Source organism: Cordyceps javanica, chromosome 3 (assembly GCF_051103115.1).
Source record: "Cordyceps javanica chromosome 3, complete sequence".
Taxonomy (NCBI): Eukaryota; Fungi; Ascomycota; class Sordariomycetes; order Hypocreales; family Cordycipitaceae; genus Cordyceps; species Cordyceps javanica.
This window is the reverse complement of record NC_139297.1, coordinates 1,644,116-1,661,525: the sequence shown is the minus strand read 5'-3', so window position 1 is coordinate 1,661,525 and position 17,410 is coordinate 1,644,116. Positions and strand designations below refer to the sequence as shown.

Below are 17,410 nucleotides of genomic sequence, written 5' to 3'. Positions count from 1 at the left end.
TGAGGAGAATATCGCACCTGCCTTGGCTTCACGTCAGAAACCCCAGTTGAGTCATGTGCAGATGTAAACTGCGCGCGCACCACTGCAGTTCGGGTACGGCGTCCGTGTCCGCAGCCGACAGGATCGGATCAAGCACCATCGCTCATCATCACCAATCACTGTGACAAACATGCTTATTCATTACCACCTCCGACTCGAAGCCCAACTATTCGGGTCCAGGGACAGGTCCAGGAGCAGGCCGCTATCGACGCCATCGACAGGCTACTCAGTGCTTCCATGTGGTACCCCTGCACTGACAACCGTTAAAATTACTTACCAATAACGCGGACATCAGGCCCGGGAGCGGATTGTCCAAGCTCCAGCGATACGGATAGATGATGGTTGACTTGTGGCCTGCCAGCCGGTATCGGTCCATTTCGCTGCTCTCATCTCCTTTGGCCGCTGTCCAGCGACAGACTTGACTTTCACCAGCAAACACTACTTATCTTGAGATACGGGCTAGACCAGGACCAGTCAACGCCATGACTGCTTCCAGTTCACTGCTCATCTCTACTTATCAGCGTACTTTTGGCTAATGAGAGAGACGCTGGCAACAGGAGCAAGAGAAATTACTTTTAATCCCTCTCAAGAAATTGGTTTACGTACAACAGTTCTTCGGGGCGACCTACTTAGCAAAGCGACTAACTCCCACTGCCGACAAGTCACGCGCCGCTTTTCCTCAAAAGTTCCTCCGGCCTGGACTACCCAAGAGCCGCCCACCACGAGATGCCAATGGCGTCCTAATCAAACGCTCTTGTCCACTTCCGTCCGGCGTGCCATTTGGTGGTGTTTTCCACACTTGCCCGCCCTCTCCCGCCTCTACTCAAGCCGAAAGCGTCATGCCCGCGTCACTGTCGTCCCGACCGGCGGGCCGAGTCATGCCACCTTTGCTTCTCTTGTGAACCTCGATGCCTTTGTGCCGCCTATCTTCTCTTTTTCCATCTCCTCGTCGCTTTCCTCTTAATTCAAGACTTGCAGTCCTCACCCTGTCGAAAATCAATCCTGGCATACGTGCGCTCTGACAGCGATTTGTTGGCCACGGGGGAAATGGCTCGGACCCGCCCATCGTCGCCACATTGAAAGTTCACGGCAGAACTATCGGACTGTCATCCAGTTTGATACTTGACATCGGCCTGCTGGCCGTCATTTCATCAGCTAGGTGCACAGGCACAGACCGAATAGCCCAGCAGAAAAGACTTGGCCAACCAGCAAATTCCAGGGACAACAGCCATGGGTATTGGCAAGGGCCACAAGGCTGGTGGCATCCGTGACGATGCCCCAGACCTTGAATTTTCATATCTTCGCTACGGAAAGCACAATCTCCACCGGATCGGTGTCTGGGAGCAGCGCAGGCCTGCTAAGCCCAATGCCACCTACTGGCTCATGTACGTGTTCATCTGCTTTCTATAGTTTGCTGTCAAAGCTCAGGCCCCAGGAGGCATCTCAACAAGTTTTGCAAAATTTGTCTGTGCTAATTCATGCCAAAAGATTCATTCACGGTGGAGCCTGGCGGGATCCTCGCAACAAGCCGACTGATTTCGCTCCGTCCATTCGACATCTAATGACGGGAGGCAATCTCCCGGAGACGGTTCGCGGATTCATCAGCATAGACTACCGCCTGTCCCCATACCAAGAAGAGTTCCCGCAGTGCTTGGACGAGACACCCTCTTCAGAGCAACGCAGTGCACAGCACCCGGACCACCTTCATGATGTGCGCTCAGCAATGTATTTTCTCAGCCAACGCTTCGATCTCGGAGACAAGTACATTCTGATTGGCCACTCAGCCGGGGCGATGCTGGCATTTCAATTACTCATGAGCAACGCGCAGTGGCAACTGCACTTTGAAGTACCTCTGCCCAAGCCTGCCGCGATTATAGGCATATCAGGCATTTATGACCTTGTCAACTTGAATCGCCGCTACGACGGCAATTACACCAGTTTTATCGGCAATGCTTTTGGGTTTGATGAGGATGTCTGGAGGAGTGCTTCTCCAGCACAGTATCATGACTCTTTTGCGCAGCCTCTCTTGCCTCACGGCACGCCTCTTTGGCTCGCCATCTCGCCCAACGATGGCCTGCTCGATCTAGCCGAGACAGCCGCCATGGCGGACAAGCTCAGAGCTGATGGCTTTCAGCCCAATGTCGTCGACGATTTGCACGGCGAGCATGACTTTGTGTGGCAGGATGGTGCGCAAGTCGCCACGCTTGTGCGACGTGTGCTGGCCGAGTTGAACTCCAAGAACTGCGCTAGCCTCACATAATTGATGACGGAGATGAATTTTTGTTCTGTATATCTGATACCTACAGTGCGTATATATCTAGCTCGTATATATGAAGCATCGAATGACTCGGCTCGAGTAAACAAGCAACCACGTGGAGACTACCTTTAACAAGCACGATTCAGGGGAGCTTCACAATTTGAGATTACCCTTTCGTCTCATGTTGCCATGAACAAAAGAAAGCACAAGACATTACATGTTCACTTTTGCAACGTGGTAACGGCACATGCGAGTCCTTTGCCCCTCCCCACGTGCCTTGTGTTGCAGAACATCAGCCGGGAAGTCGGTGAAGGTGATCTGCGCTCTTTCTCGGAGGGGAGGGGAGCAAGGGAGGTGGAGGGCCATTTGTAATTGCTCGTTTGCCGTGAAACATTGACGCTCTCCCATTTGACTCGTTCTATGGCCAGAGACAGACCAAAACACTGAGTCGACGAAATTGTCTCATGCGGGTTTCAGCCTACTACGAGCGCTCAGCAAGGGCACGCAGTTTTCGAAAGGCTGCAAAAAGACTGTGTCGGAGTAGCCGAGAATCCAGATGTTCTGTATTTGTTCCATTCTACATGGGATGATCTTCACCGACTTCCGGGCTGATGTTCTAGAACACAAGAAACACTTGGGGCGGCGGGGGGCCGGAGGCATGAACTTTGCTGGAGACAGTACCTTGGTTCAAAATTACAATTCTTTTGAAAGTATCAAGGGGGGAGGAAGCAAAAAAAAACGAAAAAAACTGGAAAGGTAAGCATAGAGTCTTCCGCGCCGTAAGGGAGAACAGGACACGTTGGATCTTGAGCGTGCGTAGTCCGTCAACGGCCCTGTCGCCTGCCGTAAACGTCCATCTACTCTTCGTTGCAGACGCACGAGAAACGAGTGAGGTAGCGTGCTTTCGATTTGGGAAACTTGTGGTTGAAGACAACAGCGGGTGAAAGCCGTCGCCGTAGAGCACGCTTCGCGGGGCGGTGTTGGTTCTTGTCTCTTTATATCCGTTGGTTTTGAACAGTGCATCATCTGCTCCTGTTGATTTTGCCTCGTCAAGCTCATTCTTTTTTACAGAGTACTTTGCGTGAATGAATCTGCCCATGATTCACGGCTGCTTGCTTCGCTAGGGCTGGATGGAGGGACGTCATGGGAGGTTGAACCCTCGACAACGAGACCTTGGCGACCATAACATTCACGTTTGCAAGGGCGGTATTGAAAGATCCGCGCCGCGATTGTGTGTGCTTGATTTTTCTTTCTCCTAACCACATCGTCTAGGAGCCAGTTCATTGTCAATCTGACAAGCTCTGGGAAAATCTAGAGTCGGCGCGCGTCACAAGGGGGTGGTTCAGGTCGGCGCGATGCGATGGCGCTCCAGGGAAAGAGACGAAAGTGGACGGCGTTGATGGAAACACGGCCAGTTTTGCTGTTGCCGTTTTCATGTGCTTCGGTGTGTCTTGGCCCTTCAAGATGAGCTCCTTTAACGGAACGAAGACGTCCTGTTCCCTCCCCAGGGGGGGTTCGGATATTGATGAAGCTCTTTTCCCTCAGCTCTTTTTGGCGTTGGTCGCAGGGTCAGGGCTAGCTCCGATATGCGATTTGATTTTCTGTTTGATATTGTCACTTTCATTTGTCTCTGGCATATATGGCAACTTTGGCCGAAGAAGGCAGGCTCTCAACTCGAACAAGGGGCTCCAACTCGGGTCCAAGCAGCGACTCGGATGCAGAACCACCGAGGTCTCCCGCCATCCTTGCCGTCAGCGTCACGACCAGAACTGTCGGGAGTGGGTTATCTATGGGCAAGGCAGTGAGGGCTGGTAATCTGGGAAGGAGTACGGTTCTTTGATGAAACATGGTTTCTGTTGGCGGCGACGTTGGCAAGCAAAGGAGGCAGATGAACTGCCCATGTGAAATGGATGACCCTGCGAACGGGACAAGAAAACCTGTCACGAAGAGTCACAAAAGGTTGGAAAAGAGATGGCAGCGCATTCCGGCATGCTTTCTTTGTGGTTTTGGAAGTTGGGGGTCTTCCTCTTGCGTGGACAGAGTCTGGGGCATGCTTTTGCGACTCGGTCTTTCTACTCGAAGCCACAGTTCAGATGCACTAGCCAGTCAGCCAGCAATATCGTAGCCACCTGCCAAGAGCATCTGCACGAGTTCAAGTCGTCCTAGAATACTCCGAGATTGCCCTAGAAAACTTTGTTTGGCATCCATCGCTAGCAGGGAATGGCATACCGAAAGGGCGTGGCTTACTTTTGTTTGTGAGTCACTCCGACGAAAAGTCCGCAAGACGGCGAGATTGGCGTCTACGAACGAGTTCATCCCACTTCTGCCCCAAGAAGCCCGACAATTGAATTACCAGAAGATACCGGGTATAGTAGAGGGAGCAAGAAGAGTTAAACTGTTTCTCTTTTGTCGCCTCTCCGACACCACCATGTTGAGTTTCTCCAAATGGACGAGCTACCCTATACAAGAAAACAATCGACGTTTTTTCTTCTCCAACTTTGAATTCTTGGGCGTTTCCTAAACGGGCAATAGCGGGGTCTCGGAGCAGAAAAAGAAATGACGTAGATTGGAAGACACACCGCCTACAGGAGGGGCGTGACATTCCACGTGATTACCCGATTTGGCAAGTCAATGTTCCACAAACGCGGGCGATCCACAAACCCCCCTTGTCGATAACGATAACGGCGGCGCGACCGGATCAAGCCGCCAGGCCATAAGAGAGCCAAAAAAAAAAAAAAGGTTCAGGGTAGGTTTGTAGAAGCACACTGACAGAGGAGGAGAGGGGGGGGGCCACAGCCCCGCGGTTTTGAACCCCGCTTTTGCCCAAAAAAAAATAAAGATTTAAAAAAAAAAGTGCCGGGTTAAATCTCGCGCCGATACAATCTGCGACACAGCATTGGTTAGGAGAACCTCTTTTTTATTTATTATTTATTTTTTTTGCGCCGCGCAAAACAACACCACCACGCCGCGTCGGCGCATGCATTCTGGATACGGAAATGGTGTCGCGTCGACCGGACGGATCGGACGGTGCTATTTTGATATTTTCATTTGCGGCGCGCGGGGGTTGATTTTTTACTAAACGGAGGAGGAGGGGGGGGGAGGTGGCGCTGCACAAACCACCACATTTGCTACAGGACCGGCTTTCCCTATTTTCTGTTGGTGAACCTCTCAAAAAGACCCCGACGAGAGAGATGCAGGAGATGTAAAGGAGGGAGAAAAAAAAGAGCACTTTCGACGCTTGTAGAGATGAATATTATAGGGCCCTTGCACCAACAAGTGCATGAAAAAAAAGAGTTGGTCGCGCCCTCGCACTCCCCACACTCTTCTCGGCTCTTCTTACTGCCTTGAAATAGGCGAAGAAAGAGAGGTCCGTGTCGCGCAGCAGCAGGCAAAGTTCAAGAATAGAAACGCTTAATTCTTTTTTTAAGAGAAGCAAAATGGCAAACTAAAATAAAGAAAGAAGCGTAAAACATCCTGTTTGTCAGAGGAAAAAACGCGCAGGAAAAAAAAAGACACAGACAACAAGAGAAGCGAAGAAAACGAGAACAGATGGAAAGAAACGGTCAAAAAAACATTCAGAAACAAACCAAGAAACAAAATTCCAGGAACCGCCAACCCGAAGCCTCAGGTAAAATAATCTCTCCCTTTGAGACAATTTCGCACAGAAATATAAAAAAAAGGACCTGAAAGATGAAATAAAATAAAACAAAAAAACGCACACAACGCACACAACACACACACACACACACAAAACACAACACATGAAAAGAAGCGTTGCGAATCCCCCGCCATCCCGATTCCTCATCTCCTTTTCTTCTTTCGTTCCGCTCACTTGCCCCATGTCATTGCGCGCGCGCATTTGCCCAGCGTCTGCGCGCCTTCTGACAAGATATCGTGCGGTGACCAAGGCCTCTTGGTGTCTCTGACACCTCGCGCACCACCTCTTTTTGAACATCTCCTTTGTCCCTCGTTGCTTTCCTTTATTTCACCCTTGTTACCTGGTACGATTTTTCTCTTTCTCCTTCTATCACCCGTCATTCGTCTTCTTTTTTTCTCCTCTTCTTCCTTCATTGCCCGTTCTTCGATAGTCATTGGCAGGACGCCCTTTGCAATTGTAGCAAAAAAAAAGGTAAAAATCGAGGCAACCACGTTGCCAAGAGAATATAATAAAGCACACAAAACCAAACGCAGCAATAATAAAAATTGAGTAAGCGGAAAGGAGACAAACTCCTACAATGAACCAGCGCCAGTCTAGGGAGCGTAGTGTGGCCTTGTCTAAAGGCCGTCGTAATTATATCCTTCCAGCGCCATATAACAACCGCGCTGCGAAAAAAAAAAACCGAAAAGGGGCGAAAATAAATCAAACCAGGAACTAAAAACAGACGTAGCTTCGTACCGCAATCGCGTGAGCGCTTTGCAGAGTCAAGACCTGGCCAGCAGTGATGCCGAGCGCGGTGAGCGTCTCGCCGCATCGAGACGGTGCTTTGCGGATGCAATTGACTGTCATGGCTGCAGCGTTGGCTGCTCTCAGCGCTTACCGCTTCCGCTTCTTGTTCTTGTCAATGGCTACCGCCATGGTCGGCGCGATGGGAGCTGCCGGAAGTAGAGTGGGTGGCACAGCAACAGGAACATCGTCTTTCTTGATGGGCACGCCCATGTGGCGCCCGTAGCGGCCCTTGCGGCCATTGCCTTCATCTTCGCTGATGCACTGGTCCGCCGACAGACCCGCGTCGCGGCACCGCCCGCAGGGGCGTTGGCGATCGCAGCCCTTTTTGCTCTTGCGGCATCTTTGGCAGCGTGGCTTAGTGGACAGGTCGGGCTGGTCGTCCTCGCCGCCGGTAGGCAGGCCGCTGACCGAAGCGATCGAAGGCTTCCGCGAGTGCGGAGCCGAGGCGGGGGACATGGGTACGTTGGTAAGTACCGGCGGTTTCTTCATCTTCAAGCTGTTGGACGGCTTGTGCGTCTTGGGCTTGGCCGGCGGCTTGGACATGACGGGGGTGGGTTTGTGCTTGAGGACAGGCTTGGCCGGGGCCTGTCCGGACTTGCCACCCTCAGGGTCGGCCTCGTCGCTGCTGTACTCGGCCTGGGCGTGCGTCAGGCTGCTCTCCGTGGTTGGGTATATGAGCTTGGAGGCGCCCGACATGTCAAGCTTCTGCCGACGGGCGGCAGGTAACTCGTCGTCGCTCTCGCTCTCCCCATCACTAGTGGCTCCAGTCGATGAGGCATTGTCTGCTCTGCCGCTAAAGGTGTCGTCCAGCGTGGAGGCCGAGGTGCGGCCATGCGAGATGTTGGACATTTCACCCAGGCGCATCAGCTGAATGGCAACATCCTTGTCCTCTTCAGACATGCAGCTGCCGACAGTGGGGTCGGGCGTAGGCAAGATACCCATGGCGCCACTGCTGCCGTAGCTGATGCTGCCACGATGGTGGCGGCGGCCTTCGGTGCTGGGCGTTGCGTACACACCAGACTGGAAGCCATTCCCGTAGTTTTGAGACGCATGTAGTGATCGCGGGTTCGTGAAGGGGTTCGCTCCTGGTGGCACATATGACAGGGGTGCCCGTGAGTCGATCCGACGGGCGGGCGACACGGATGGGTTGGATGTGGCTGCGGGCATCTGAGGCGGCGCAAAGAGAGGAAGTTCCTAAAATGACAAAAAAAAAAGACACAAATGGATTAGAATCAATATAGTTTTCTTTGGCAGCATCTCGGAGATGCGGAGAAATCGCCTTACCGAGCTCTCAAACTTGGCTCGTTTGCGTCGGCCACCCTCTACAATATTCTCGACGCTGATGTCAGTAGTGCCGAGCTGTTCCTTGCTCCGGCCAGAGACACTGCCATGCTCCCCGTCGCCGCTGCTGTAGCCGTCCAGGCTGGCGCTGTACGAGTCGCCGTGGAGAGCATTGGAGGCGTGACTCTTGACAGAGCGAGAGCGGCTCTTCTTGCTGCTCACAGAGCCGCTGCGACTGGCGGCATCGGCCCGAGGAGACTGGCTCCTCTGGCGTGGCAACCTGCCATTGAGGGCCTCATCGGCGTGCTGTTGATTTCTGGCATACCGATCGCCCTCATAGTAGGTTTCGGGTGCGGTAGGAGAGTGGAAATTTGATTGGGGAAAAGCGGTAGATGCAGCGGGGGACTCCTCAATAACACGGACATAGACAATCATGTTATTGCTAAAGTTTTCGTAGCGCGCGATCAGAGTGTTGCCCTGGTCATCCTCGAAGCTGACGCCCTTGGAGCCAGTCCGACCGGAGTAGAGGCCATAAAAATTCTTGACCGTGGTAACAATGGAGTCGGTTGTGTCATGTGGGTAGATTTGAACGCGCATGGGGAGACGCGCACGATATTGGGGAGAGTCGAGGAAGAGCAACTCGAATGCGACATTCTTTGGGGGGGACGGCTGTGACGGGGAGACGCTGCCGCTGTGGGAAGAGGGGCCGGACATGGCGGCCGCGGTATTCATGGGCGACATGGAGGTCATGATGCCGGTATGTGAGGTATAGAGATCGACCGATGGAAGGCGATGAAGGGAGGAGGTGCGTCGGCGCTGGTTAGAGGCCAGCGTTCCGTGCGTAGCGGGAGCGGTTTTTGCTGACGCAGGTGCTAGTCTGAGTGGCCTGGGTCGAGGGCACTAGGCACACACAGAAGAGGGAGTGTTCGCAAAGACCGGCGAGCGGAAAAGAATCCGGCAGGCGATCAGAGCCGCCGGGTGTGGCTGATTGTAGCGATCGATGGGTTCGAAGGAGCGGCGTGCGAGTTGTTGAGACGCAGTTCAAGGCTGCATCACCGGTGTGTGAGGGCTTGGGGAGGAGAGCGGGCTAGCGCCGAGTCGTCAGCACCGGGCTGGCGCAGAAGGTTGGAACACGAGAGTGCGGATTCCGGAGCGTGCGACGACGAAGACGCCTGCGAGAGATTCGAAAGAGAGTCTGCGGCAATCAGCGATGGGAATGGATTTTGATGCGAGGTAGAGACGGATGCGATGATGGGGAGGAGGAGGAAGGGGACTCGAGCAGAGTCTGGCGGTCGAACGTCGCAGTGTGTGGGTGTGGGTGTGTGGTGTGCGGCCAAGGCAGAGAGAGACGGCGCGGAAGAATGCGACGCGAGGAAGAAGACGGAAAGAACAAGCGAATGGCGAATGGAACAAGGCGATGGCAAATGGAGGCGACAAGACTTACCAGAGAATTATACAGGTTGCTGGCTCGACGTGGTTTGAGGCAGAACAAGGTCGACGGGACTTTGAGAGGTGTGCATGGGGAAAAGAGGAGCAGGCAGTACGAGGCCGAACGATTTTATTCGAGCGAGCGCGCCTTTGGGCCGGAACCGAGAGAGCTTCTGTCTACGGATACAGTGGTTAAAGCTCGCTAAAGACGGTGGTGAAAGATGCCAGAGAGGGCCTAGGCAGGCCTAGGAAGACCTGTAGAGGCCCGAGGGGATATCTACTTAGTACCTAGAGGTCAGTAGGTAAGGTAGAGGAAGGGACCTGCCTTCACCAACTGACCGACTGTACAGGCAGTTGGCAGCACTGGACGAATGGCGCCCAGACCGCTACAAGGCCGCCCAAGACGGCCTCGCCAGGCCGCTGTGTGAGGGCCCTTGCCCCCTTCCTCTAGCGGAGGGCTTTTAGCAGCCAACAACGGGCGAGGTACCTGTAATGCGCTGTAACTCGAGCCCCCCGGGCCCGCATGCGATGGCCATGCATGTTTGAACGGCCGTGGCAAAAGCTTCGGCCCTTGAAAGGGAAGAATGATATTCAGTTACCTAGAGAGAATGAGGTTGTTTTCTATCATTCCCTCTTCTTTTCTTTTTCTTATTTGCAATGATGATCCTGTATTTTCCATTGGCCATTACTACGCCGAAATGGGTGCAAAGATGTCTCGCGACGAGCCCCAATGCAGGCGGCGCGCAGTTTTTCTGTTTGCGCCAGCTGGCTGCGCTATACGGACCATGTAGGAAGGCTAACTACTACTGATACTACTGGTAAGGTAGTACCTACTAAGGCATTTATTACTCAGTATACGCACTTTTCTGTACAAGTTTTGGTACCGGCAGGTTGCGGGCTGGACGTGTGAGGCGCAAAATCTAACCTGAATGCCAGTGCCTGTCTGGGTCGGTCAAAACTAGAAGCAGCCAACCAATTCATTCCCATTTCCCTTCGACCGTGTGGCCGTTCTTTGCTTCCATCCCAGCTCGACAGGCTCAAACGTCCAGTACCACCACCACCATGACACCACTACCGCCCACGACAACAACAAAACAACGAGAACCGGGCAAGTCACCTGAAAAGGAAGCCAAAACGACACAGAGTGTGGATGAAAGGGTGGGTGAGTGGCACTCTGCCGAGCCAGCCTTGGCTCAGGTATGGAACTGCCTAACTAAAACGTGCCCAAGGTTTCGCAAGCCGATGGATCGAGTCGGCACCCGTTGGGGCGGACAGATACCGTTCTATGGCTGGCTGGCTGGCGGGCTGGCTGGCTGGCGGGCTTGTGCCGCATTGAACCATGTGCGCCGGAATTTTCTTTTGACAAGGGAAAGAAGAACAAGTAGCAATGCGGAAATTTCTACATCCTCGCCCATATTCCCACCGTGTAGTTTTCTTTTCCCTCTTCTCTTCTCCTCTTCTCCTCTTCTTCTTGGGCTTGGGTCTCCATCCACACACCTCCTCCGCCATTTCAACTCGAGTCCCCACACGCGCTAAACTGACTGAGCAAAGCCGCTCACGGGCAGTGCAGGTACGGTACAGCAGATAAGTGTATCATGTGTAGTGTGCAGCCAGAGGTAAGTAGCTACCTACCTGAGGTAGGTAACGAGCCACTCCAGGAGAGGTCTGTAATTTCGTGGTGGGAAAGGGAACCTTGCTGGCACGGAAACGTGACCCTATACCAAGGAAAGGAACCAGAAAGAAAAAGAAGAGCGAAAGGGAAAAGGAATAGAGAAACACGGTTCCCGCCCAATCGAACGTGAAGACTTATCCATATACATCACGTAACTATTGCCCGCATAAAGGACAAACATGGATTGCCGGTGGTGTGAGTGGGATGCGGACAAGCTACTAGCGCCGCTGCGCGAAAATGGTTTGGGACCGACCCCATGACGGGAGTCGAGCAAGTCATGGCACCACAGCTGGCCACCGAAACAACGACCACAACAACAACAACACCAACAATAGCAGCAGCAGCAGCGCAACAGCCGGACACACGAACGGGATCTGATGGCGTTAAGGGACGAGGATGGTGTCGTGTGATAAAATGGCCGTGGATTGCCGTGGCCGCATAGAAAAGATGACTGAAAGTGATATCATATGTCGCGGAAAGAAGCTATATCTCAGTATACGTACGGTGTACCGAGTACCGTTGACGCCGCTGTACTGAGCGTCCTACCTAGGCACTCACATTCCCACCTACTACTTAGGTACTTATATAAGTAGCTCAGTAACTACTAAATGTACATACCTCCCTTGGGTACCTTTGTAGGTAGTAGGTAGGCAGGTAGGTTGGTACCTGAGGTCCTGAGGTCCTGCGGTTTGCCTCTGCTAATCTGTCAGTGGCTGGGAGCGTGCAGGCATGGCTGCATCAACTAGTTTGACTCTGTTTAGGCGACCACATCGGCCGGCACATGTCAACGGGGCGAAGCTTTTTAATTTTTGCATTTTTGATTTTTGAATATCGCCATTGTATCTTGTGGCAGTTGTGGTGGTGGTGGTGGTGCCTCCATAGTAGCGGTGATGACCCCCCGTCTGTAGGTGATTCGTGGGGTCGTTGACTCCAAGTCAGTCACTGTATCTGGCTTTCTGCGAGAGGTTCACTGGTCGATACCCAACAAAAGAAAAGCTGGAGAAGTAATGATGATGACAAGATGGACTACTATACACAGGGAATAATAGAATGTAATATCACAATACGATAACAAAAACACGCACACCTAGAATACTACTTTGTCCTGCAGAGAAGGGGTGTCATCTGTTCCGTTCTGGCTCCAACCTTGGCCCGCTTTGGCAGGCCACACATTTTCGCCAGCGCATAACTGGTAGGTAGGCAGGTCGGTACGATTCATTCGCTAGGGGCGACTCGATGCCAGACAGGGGAGCAGGGGGGGGCGGCGGCGCAAGGCAAGTTGATGAGTTTGAAATAAGCCAAGATGATAAAGCTTGTTTAGTACATGAATCTCTGCGAATGAAGGGACAGAAACCCCCGGGTGGGAAAAAAAAAAGGGAACAGAGGAATGCGCAATTCGTAAAAACCCGAAACAAGCCAGAAATCCCGATCCGATCATCGTGCGCGCGCCGCCGCCGCCGCACCCCCCCCTCTAACTACCTTGACTACTTGGGTAACTAACTGACCAACTATCCCCCAAACAGCTCGCGGGCGGCTATTCTCAGGCAAATCGCAATCAAAGTAACCAGAACACCTTTCCAATTGAACCAAAAAAAAATTGAAAAAGAAGAACGAATCAATCTTACCAATGATATTTCGAGAGAGTGCGAATAACTAGGGCAAGGTCGACTCCCCCCCCCCTCCCCATCGTGGTGGGCGTTCAGCTGGCCAACACGCAGCGCATGACGCACGACACATGCCCGGCGAGAGGTTACTTGCCGCCCATGGCATCCTGATGCCAGTTGCCGCTTTGCCCCCCCAACGACATGAAGAGATCGAGTTGATCAAACGGTGGGGTCCGTAATGGCGACGCTACTTTTTTTTTTTTCCTTTCCTTTAGACAAATCGTTGCTGCTGTTGTCGTCCTAACATGCAACGTCGTGCGAACAGCATTACTGGTGTACAAAGATGTGTTCCTAGCCGCCCGCCCCAGAATGGCGTTCCTGCCTGCCCCATTGTCCTACCTTACCCAATTCCCGACTCCTAACTGCCGTCGTCGACCCCGTCAACCCGCCACTGATCTGCACCTTTTTTTGATCTCTCCCATTTTTGGGACATGCCGCCGACTATAATACTTTTGCCATCTTTGCCTCCAGGGAGTGAAGAGGTAAGTACGGATAGAGGGTAGAGAATAGACGTATCGCAAATGATCATGGTCAGAGAGCAGCGCCGCGCCGCGCGCCGCCCCTCCCACGCACAACACATAGCTGCATACCTACAGGCTACTGGCAGGTAACTAGGTAGGTACCTACCTATAGATTACACAACCCTTGGTCGGTGGGGAAATCGATAGCGCATCTTGCTTGCATGCTGAACTACTTGGCTTTTCCAAACAATCATTATGCTGCTACCCGTTATTGCGCTCTGGGCTTTATTTTCGTGTGTGTTGTTCGTATGGTCATCTTTCCATATGTCTTGATATCGAAACGAGAACAATCAAAATGGCAAATTTCACTCGGCCACTTCGCTGCAACGTCGTGCATGGTGGCGAGCCAAAGAAAAAAAAAAGTTGACCGCGACGACCAGATCTCGAAGGGACCGCGTAGGTAGGTAGGTAGGTAGGCAGATAGGTAGCCAACAAGCGTCTGTGCTTGTGTGTTTTGGTTTCCGACACATCTGGCCAACATGTACGGAGTACACGGCACCATGTACTGGAAAGGGGGCATGTTTAGCCCGTCATCAAGGTCATGATACTGACGACGACTGAACAACCAACTATGCGTACCTACCACAAATCTCTAGCGCCGCCCCTACAGTTGCCGCCGCGGCGTCCGGCTAGCTACCATCAAACCAAGACATGGACGGGATCGAGGCATTTGCACGGGACAAGCGAGACTCCATGTTTGCCAAGAATGTAGAGAGAAAGAGAGAGAGAGAGGGAGTCTGTGTGTGTGTGTGTGTGTGTGTGTGTGTGTGTGTGTGTGTGTGTGTGTGTGTGTGTGTGTGTTTGTAAGACAGAAACGTAAAGCATGGCAACAAGTAATACAGAACCAAAACCCAGAGAATGTTTTAACAAAAAAAATGAAGCGGCTCTGCTTTTCATACATGTCGTATAATGTTCACCGAAATAGCACAAATCTCCCCCTCCCCCCAAATCTGCGACAAGGGGGGCCTCTATCTGTGTCGCCCGCCGTTCCCAGGTACCATCCCACACTGTCGTCTCCTCGGCATTCGCCATTGAGGTCTTAACATGACATTAGCGGAAAAGAAGAAGAAGAAGAAGAAAAGGGGGGGGGGGATAAATAAAAATCAAGAGACGGGTAGTTAAAAAAAAAAGGCGAGAAAGAGGGAAAGAAAGAAGGGGACGATGGCTTACTGGGGACGTTGCCCAACTAGCCCGTCATCGCTCTCGTGAATGACACACGCGCGCGCGCACGCACCCATCAAGGCGAATTTACGACCTGTAATAATAATACAATGTCTTTTGCAGAGAAAGGCAACAAAAAAAAAGGTAGCCTTGCTCCTACACACACATCACACCGGTTTTTTTTCGCCTGAAATTCTAGTGATATATATATCTTGTTTTGGCTGCTTCACCTGACATGTCAATCTCCTGTGTCTCTCCGCTGCCCACCAGCGAGCGGCCCGGGAATAATGTCGTGAGGCAAAACGGAAATTTTTACAGAACAAAGACAAGTTTGGGTAACACGAGAAAAAAAAAAGGTCAAAGAGGCCCGCGGGGAATCCAGGAAAAATAACAGGAAAAAAAAGGCCCAATGTGCCCGAATGACCTCTTTTTTTTTGGCGACAACCGAGAGGCGGAACCACATTGGTCCTGGTCCCCCCCAGCCTGTGGCGGTAAAGAACGTGCCAGCGCAGCCAAACAATCCATTTGGGCCAATAGATGTGTGTGTGTGTGCCCGGCTGGACGTTCAAGGATTGGCACGCACCAATAGATTTGTTGCATTCATCCGTCCGATGCTATTTTTTAAGCCTTTCTATTTTTCGGGTTTGATTGCGTTTGCAACTGTTTTCTTTTTTCTTTTCTTTTTTTTTTTTTTTTTTGGTTCGTTACCCTCCTTCTCATATCTCTCTCTAGTTAGCCAGTCACTCATTCATGCCCTCTTCTGTTCATGACCTTGGCCTCCATGTTGATACAACCACAACAGAAAATGATTCCTTGAGTCATGGAAAATCTGTTTCCAAGCATAAACCTCTTCTCTCACTTTTTTGTCTCTTTGACAGTTGACCACTCATTCATCTCTTTCTAGTCCCAGTCTCTGGCGACCGGGTCGTCTCGCGATTCTACAGCACACGCCACCTGAGACGCCAGCTTTTTTTTCCCTCTTCTTTTCTTTCTGCTTCTCATCTGTTTCAAACGGGCCAGCGTAAAAAATGCCCCCATATTCAAGTCAAAGGCAAATTTTTTTGGTGTGTTTGTGTGTGTGTGTCTCTCTCTCTCTGTAGTCATACCCTCCCGCATCCCACGTTTTTTGTTCTCTGTCAGCCCAACGAACTGATGCAACGGACCCTTGCATGCTGGGCTGGCTGATGGCTGCATGTTCCCCCCCCGCCCGCCCTTGACTTGGCCGACCACCATGCGGCGCCGCGATTGCGACAGGGTCGGCTGCTTTTGGCCTTGTCTTTGCGGCTCGCATGCTCGACTCGTGACCATTTCTCTTTTGCCTTCCTCTTGCTACCCGACGGTACTTGGACCTTTTCTCTTGGATCTTGTCATTGTTGGTATTGCTGCCCAGGTTTGCGCGCAAACCCCCTTGGATCGTTGAAGCCAGAGCTTGCATTCATTAGCTTGGGTCAGTTCTGCCCATAATAAGGCAGCTTGTTCATGCCCGTCCCGTCCCTCGTCCTGTGTCCCATCTACCCCCCCGCCGGGCGAAACCCCCCCCCCCCCCCCCTTCCCGGGGATGCTGTTCCTGTCCAACAAACTGTACAACTGTTTCACACTCGACGGCGGGAAAGGGATGTGGGCGGGACCAGTTGGAAGGGGGGATGGGGGGATGGAATTCTGGGTTTGCGAATCGTTGGCCTCCATCAAAACCGTCACCGCTCTCGCCGAATCCCCGCCACGGTGCGGTGGTGGCTGCCCACATCCGAGTAGACCTGCAGCGCATGCAGAGACTTGTTGCATGATGTTTAGCATGTTTTCATCAAGGGTCGTGCTGCCCTTGAGGGTATTAGGTGTCTCTCTCTTTGTTTTCTTCCTCTCTGTCTCTGTCTCTGTCTCTGTCTCTTCACTTCTCTTCGCCGGTTTTCATCTCGTCTGTCTAGTGCATCCATCGCAAAGCACCGCGCGCCCCAACTAGCAGGTAGTGGGGAGGCGGCGGAACAATCCAAAAGTCACCACATAAAATATCCCGGAACCCGTGGAAATGAGAGTCCTACTTAGGGCCTTGCCCGAAAAAAAAAGAAAAAAAGAAAAAAGACAAAAGGGATATAGACTTTGCCACCCCCGGTGGGATGCAAATCAAACATCTCGCCACCGACGACAGTAGATGAATGAAACAGCGCGGCCCCCATGCCTTGATCTGCTGCTAATAGCATGGGCCGGTGCGTGCAGGCATTGAACAATGCGGCCTGTCAGTCAACGAAACTGCCATGACTTTGCGCCCCTTTGTCGGCAATCATTTTGCTCTCTCGTATCGAGGATTTCCTTCCATCAGGATTACGTAGCACCAATCGTATTGAATGCGCGCGGCCAATTTCAAGCGCCAACAGCGAATTACTACGGTGAAACAAATCTCGTCGTCGACGCCTTTAGCTACCGACCATCGCCAATTGCGCCGACATGAAAGCCGGCCCGTGCCAAAGGACTACAAAAAGCCCCCTGCCTATATACGTTTCCCATCCGGGTCATGGTCCCCTCCCATCTGTTGCAGAACCAATGCCATGACAAGCCGGGTGAAGTAAATGGCCGCGCGATAGCGCCCAGATATGCGAAGCCTCCGAGGTTTCCGTTGATGCACGCACTTGCGCGGGTGCGCGCGCGGCGCAAACCAGCGCAAATACCCCAATTGAGACCGTACATGCACAATTGGTCGCATCGCGATCCCTTGCGACACGATGCGATCAGTCGTACGTTTTCCTGAGAGGTCGGCGCAGATCTGTCTCGGTTCCCTTGCGAGCGCGCGCATCTGCGTTTGACGTGGTTCCCTACGGGGCAGAGCAGAACAGTTCAATCGCCTTGCGCGCGCGGGCGCGACCAAATCCTACGGGAAAGAACGAAAACAAAAAAGTTACTTTTTCGAAACCATAGCGACATTCTCTAGACCAGTCAACACGTCTCGTG

General features: G+C 52.4%; 2 protein-coding genes across 2 annotated transcripts; one reads left to right on the top strand and one right to left on the bottom strand.

The window, feature by feature from the left end:
- Window positions 1-1,269: 1,269 nt before the first annotated feature.
- On the top strand, window positions 1,270-2,299 carry V2A60_004715 (Alpha/Beta hydrolase protein; the record flags this gene model as incomplete). The annotated part of the gene is made up of 2 exons (XM_083256029.1): window positions 1,270-1,424; window positions 1,528-2,299. The coding sequence occupies 2 exons, from the start codon at window positions 1,270-1,272 to the stop codon at window positions 2,297-2,299; spliced, it is 927 nt and encodes a 308-aa protein (XP_083112155.1).
- A 4,531-nt stretch (window positions 2,300-6,830) lies between these two features.
- On the bottom strand, window positions 6,831-8,774 carry V2A60_004714 (Zn(II)2Cys6 transcription factor domain-containing protein; the record flags this gene model as incomplete). The annotated part of the gene is made up of 2 exons (XM_083256028.1): window positions 6,831-7,937; window positions 8,028-8,774. 2 exons carry the CDS (start codon window positions 8,772-8,774, stop codon window positions 6,831-6,833), a joined length of 1,854 nt encoding a protein of 617 aa, XP_083112154.1.
- Window positions 8,775-17,410: the final 8,636 nt, after the last annotated feature.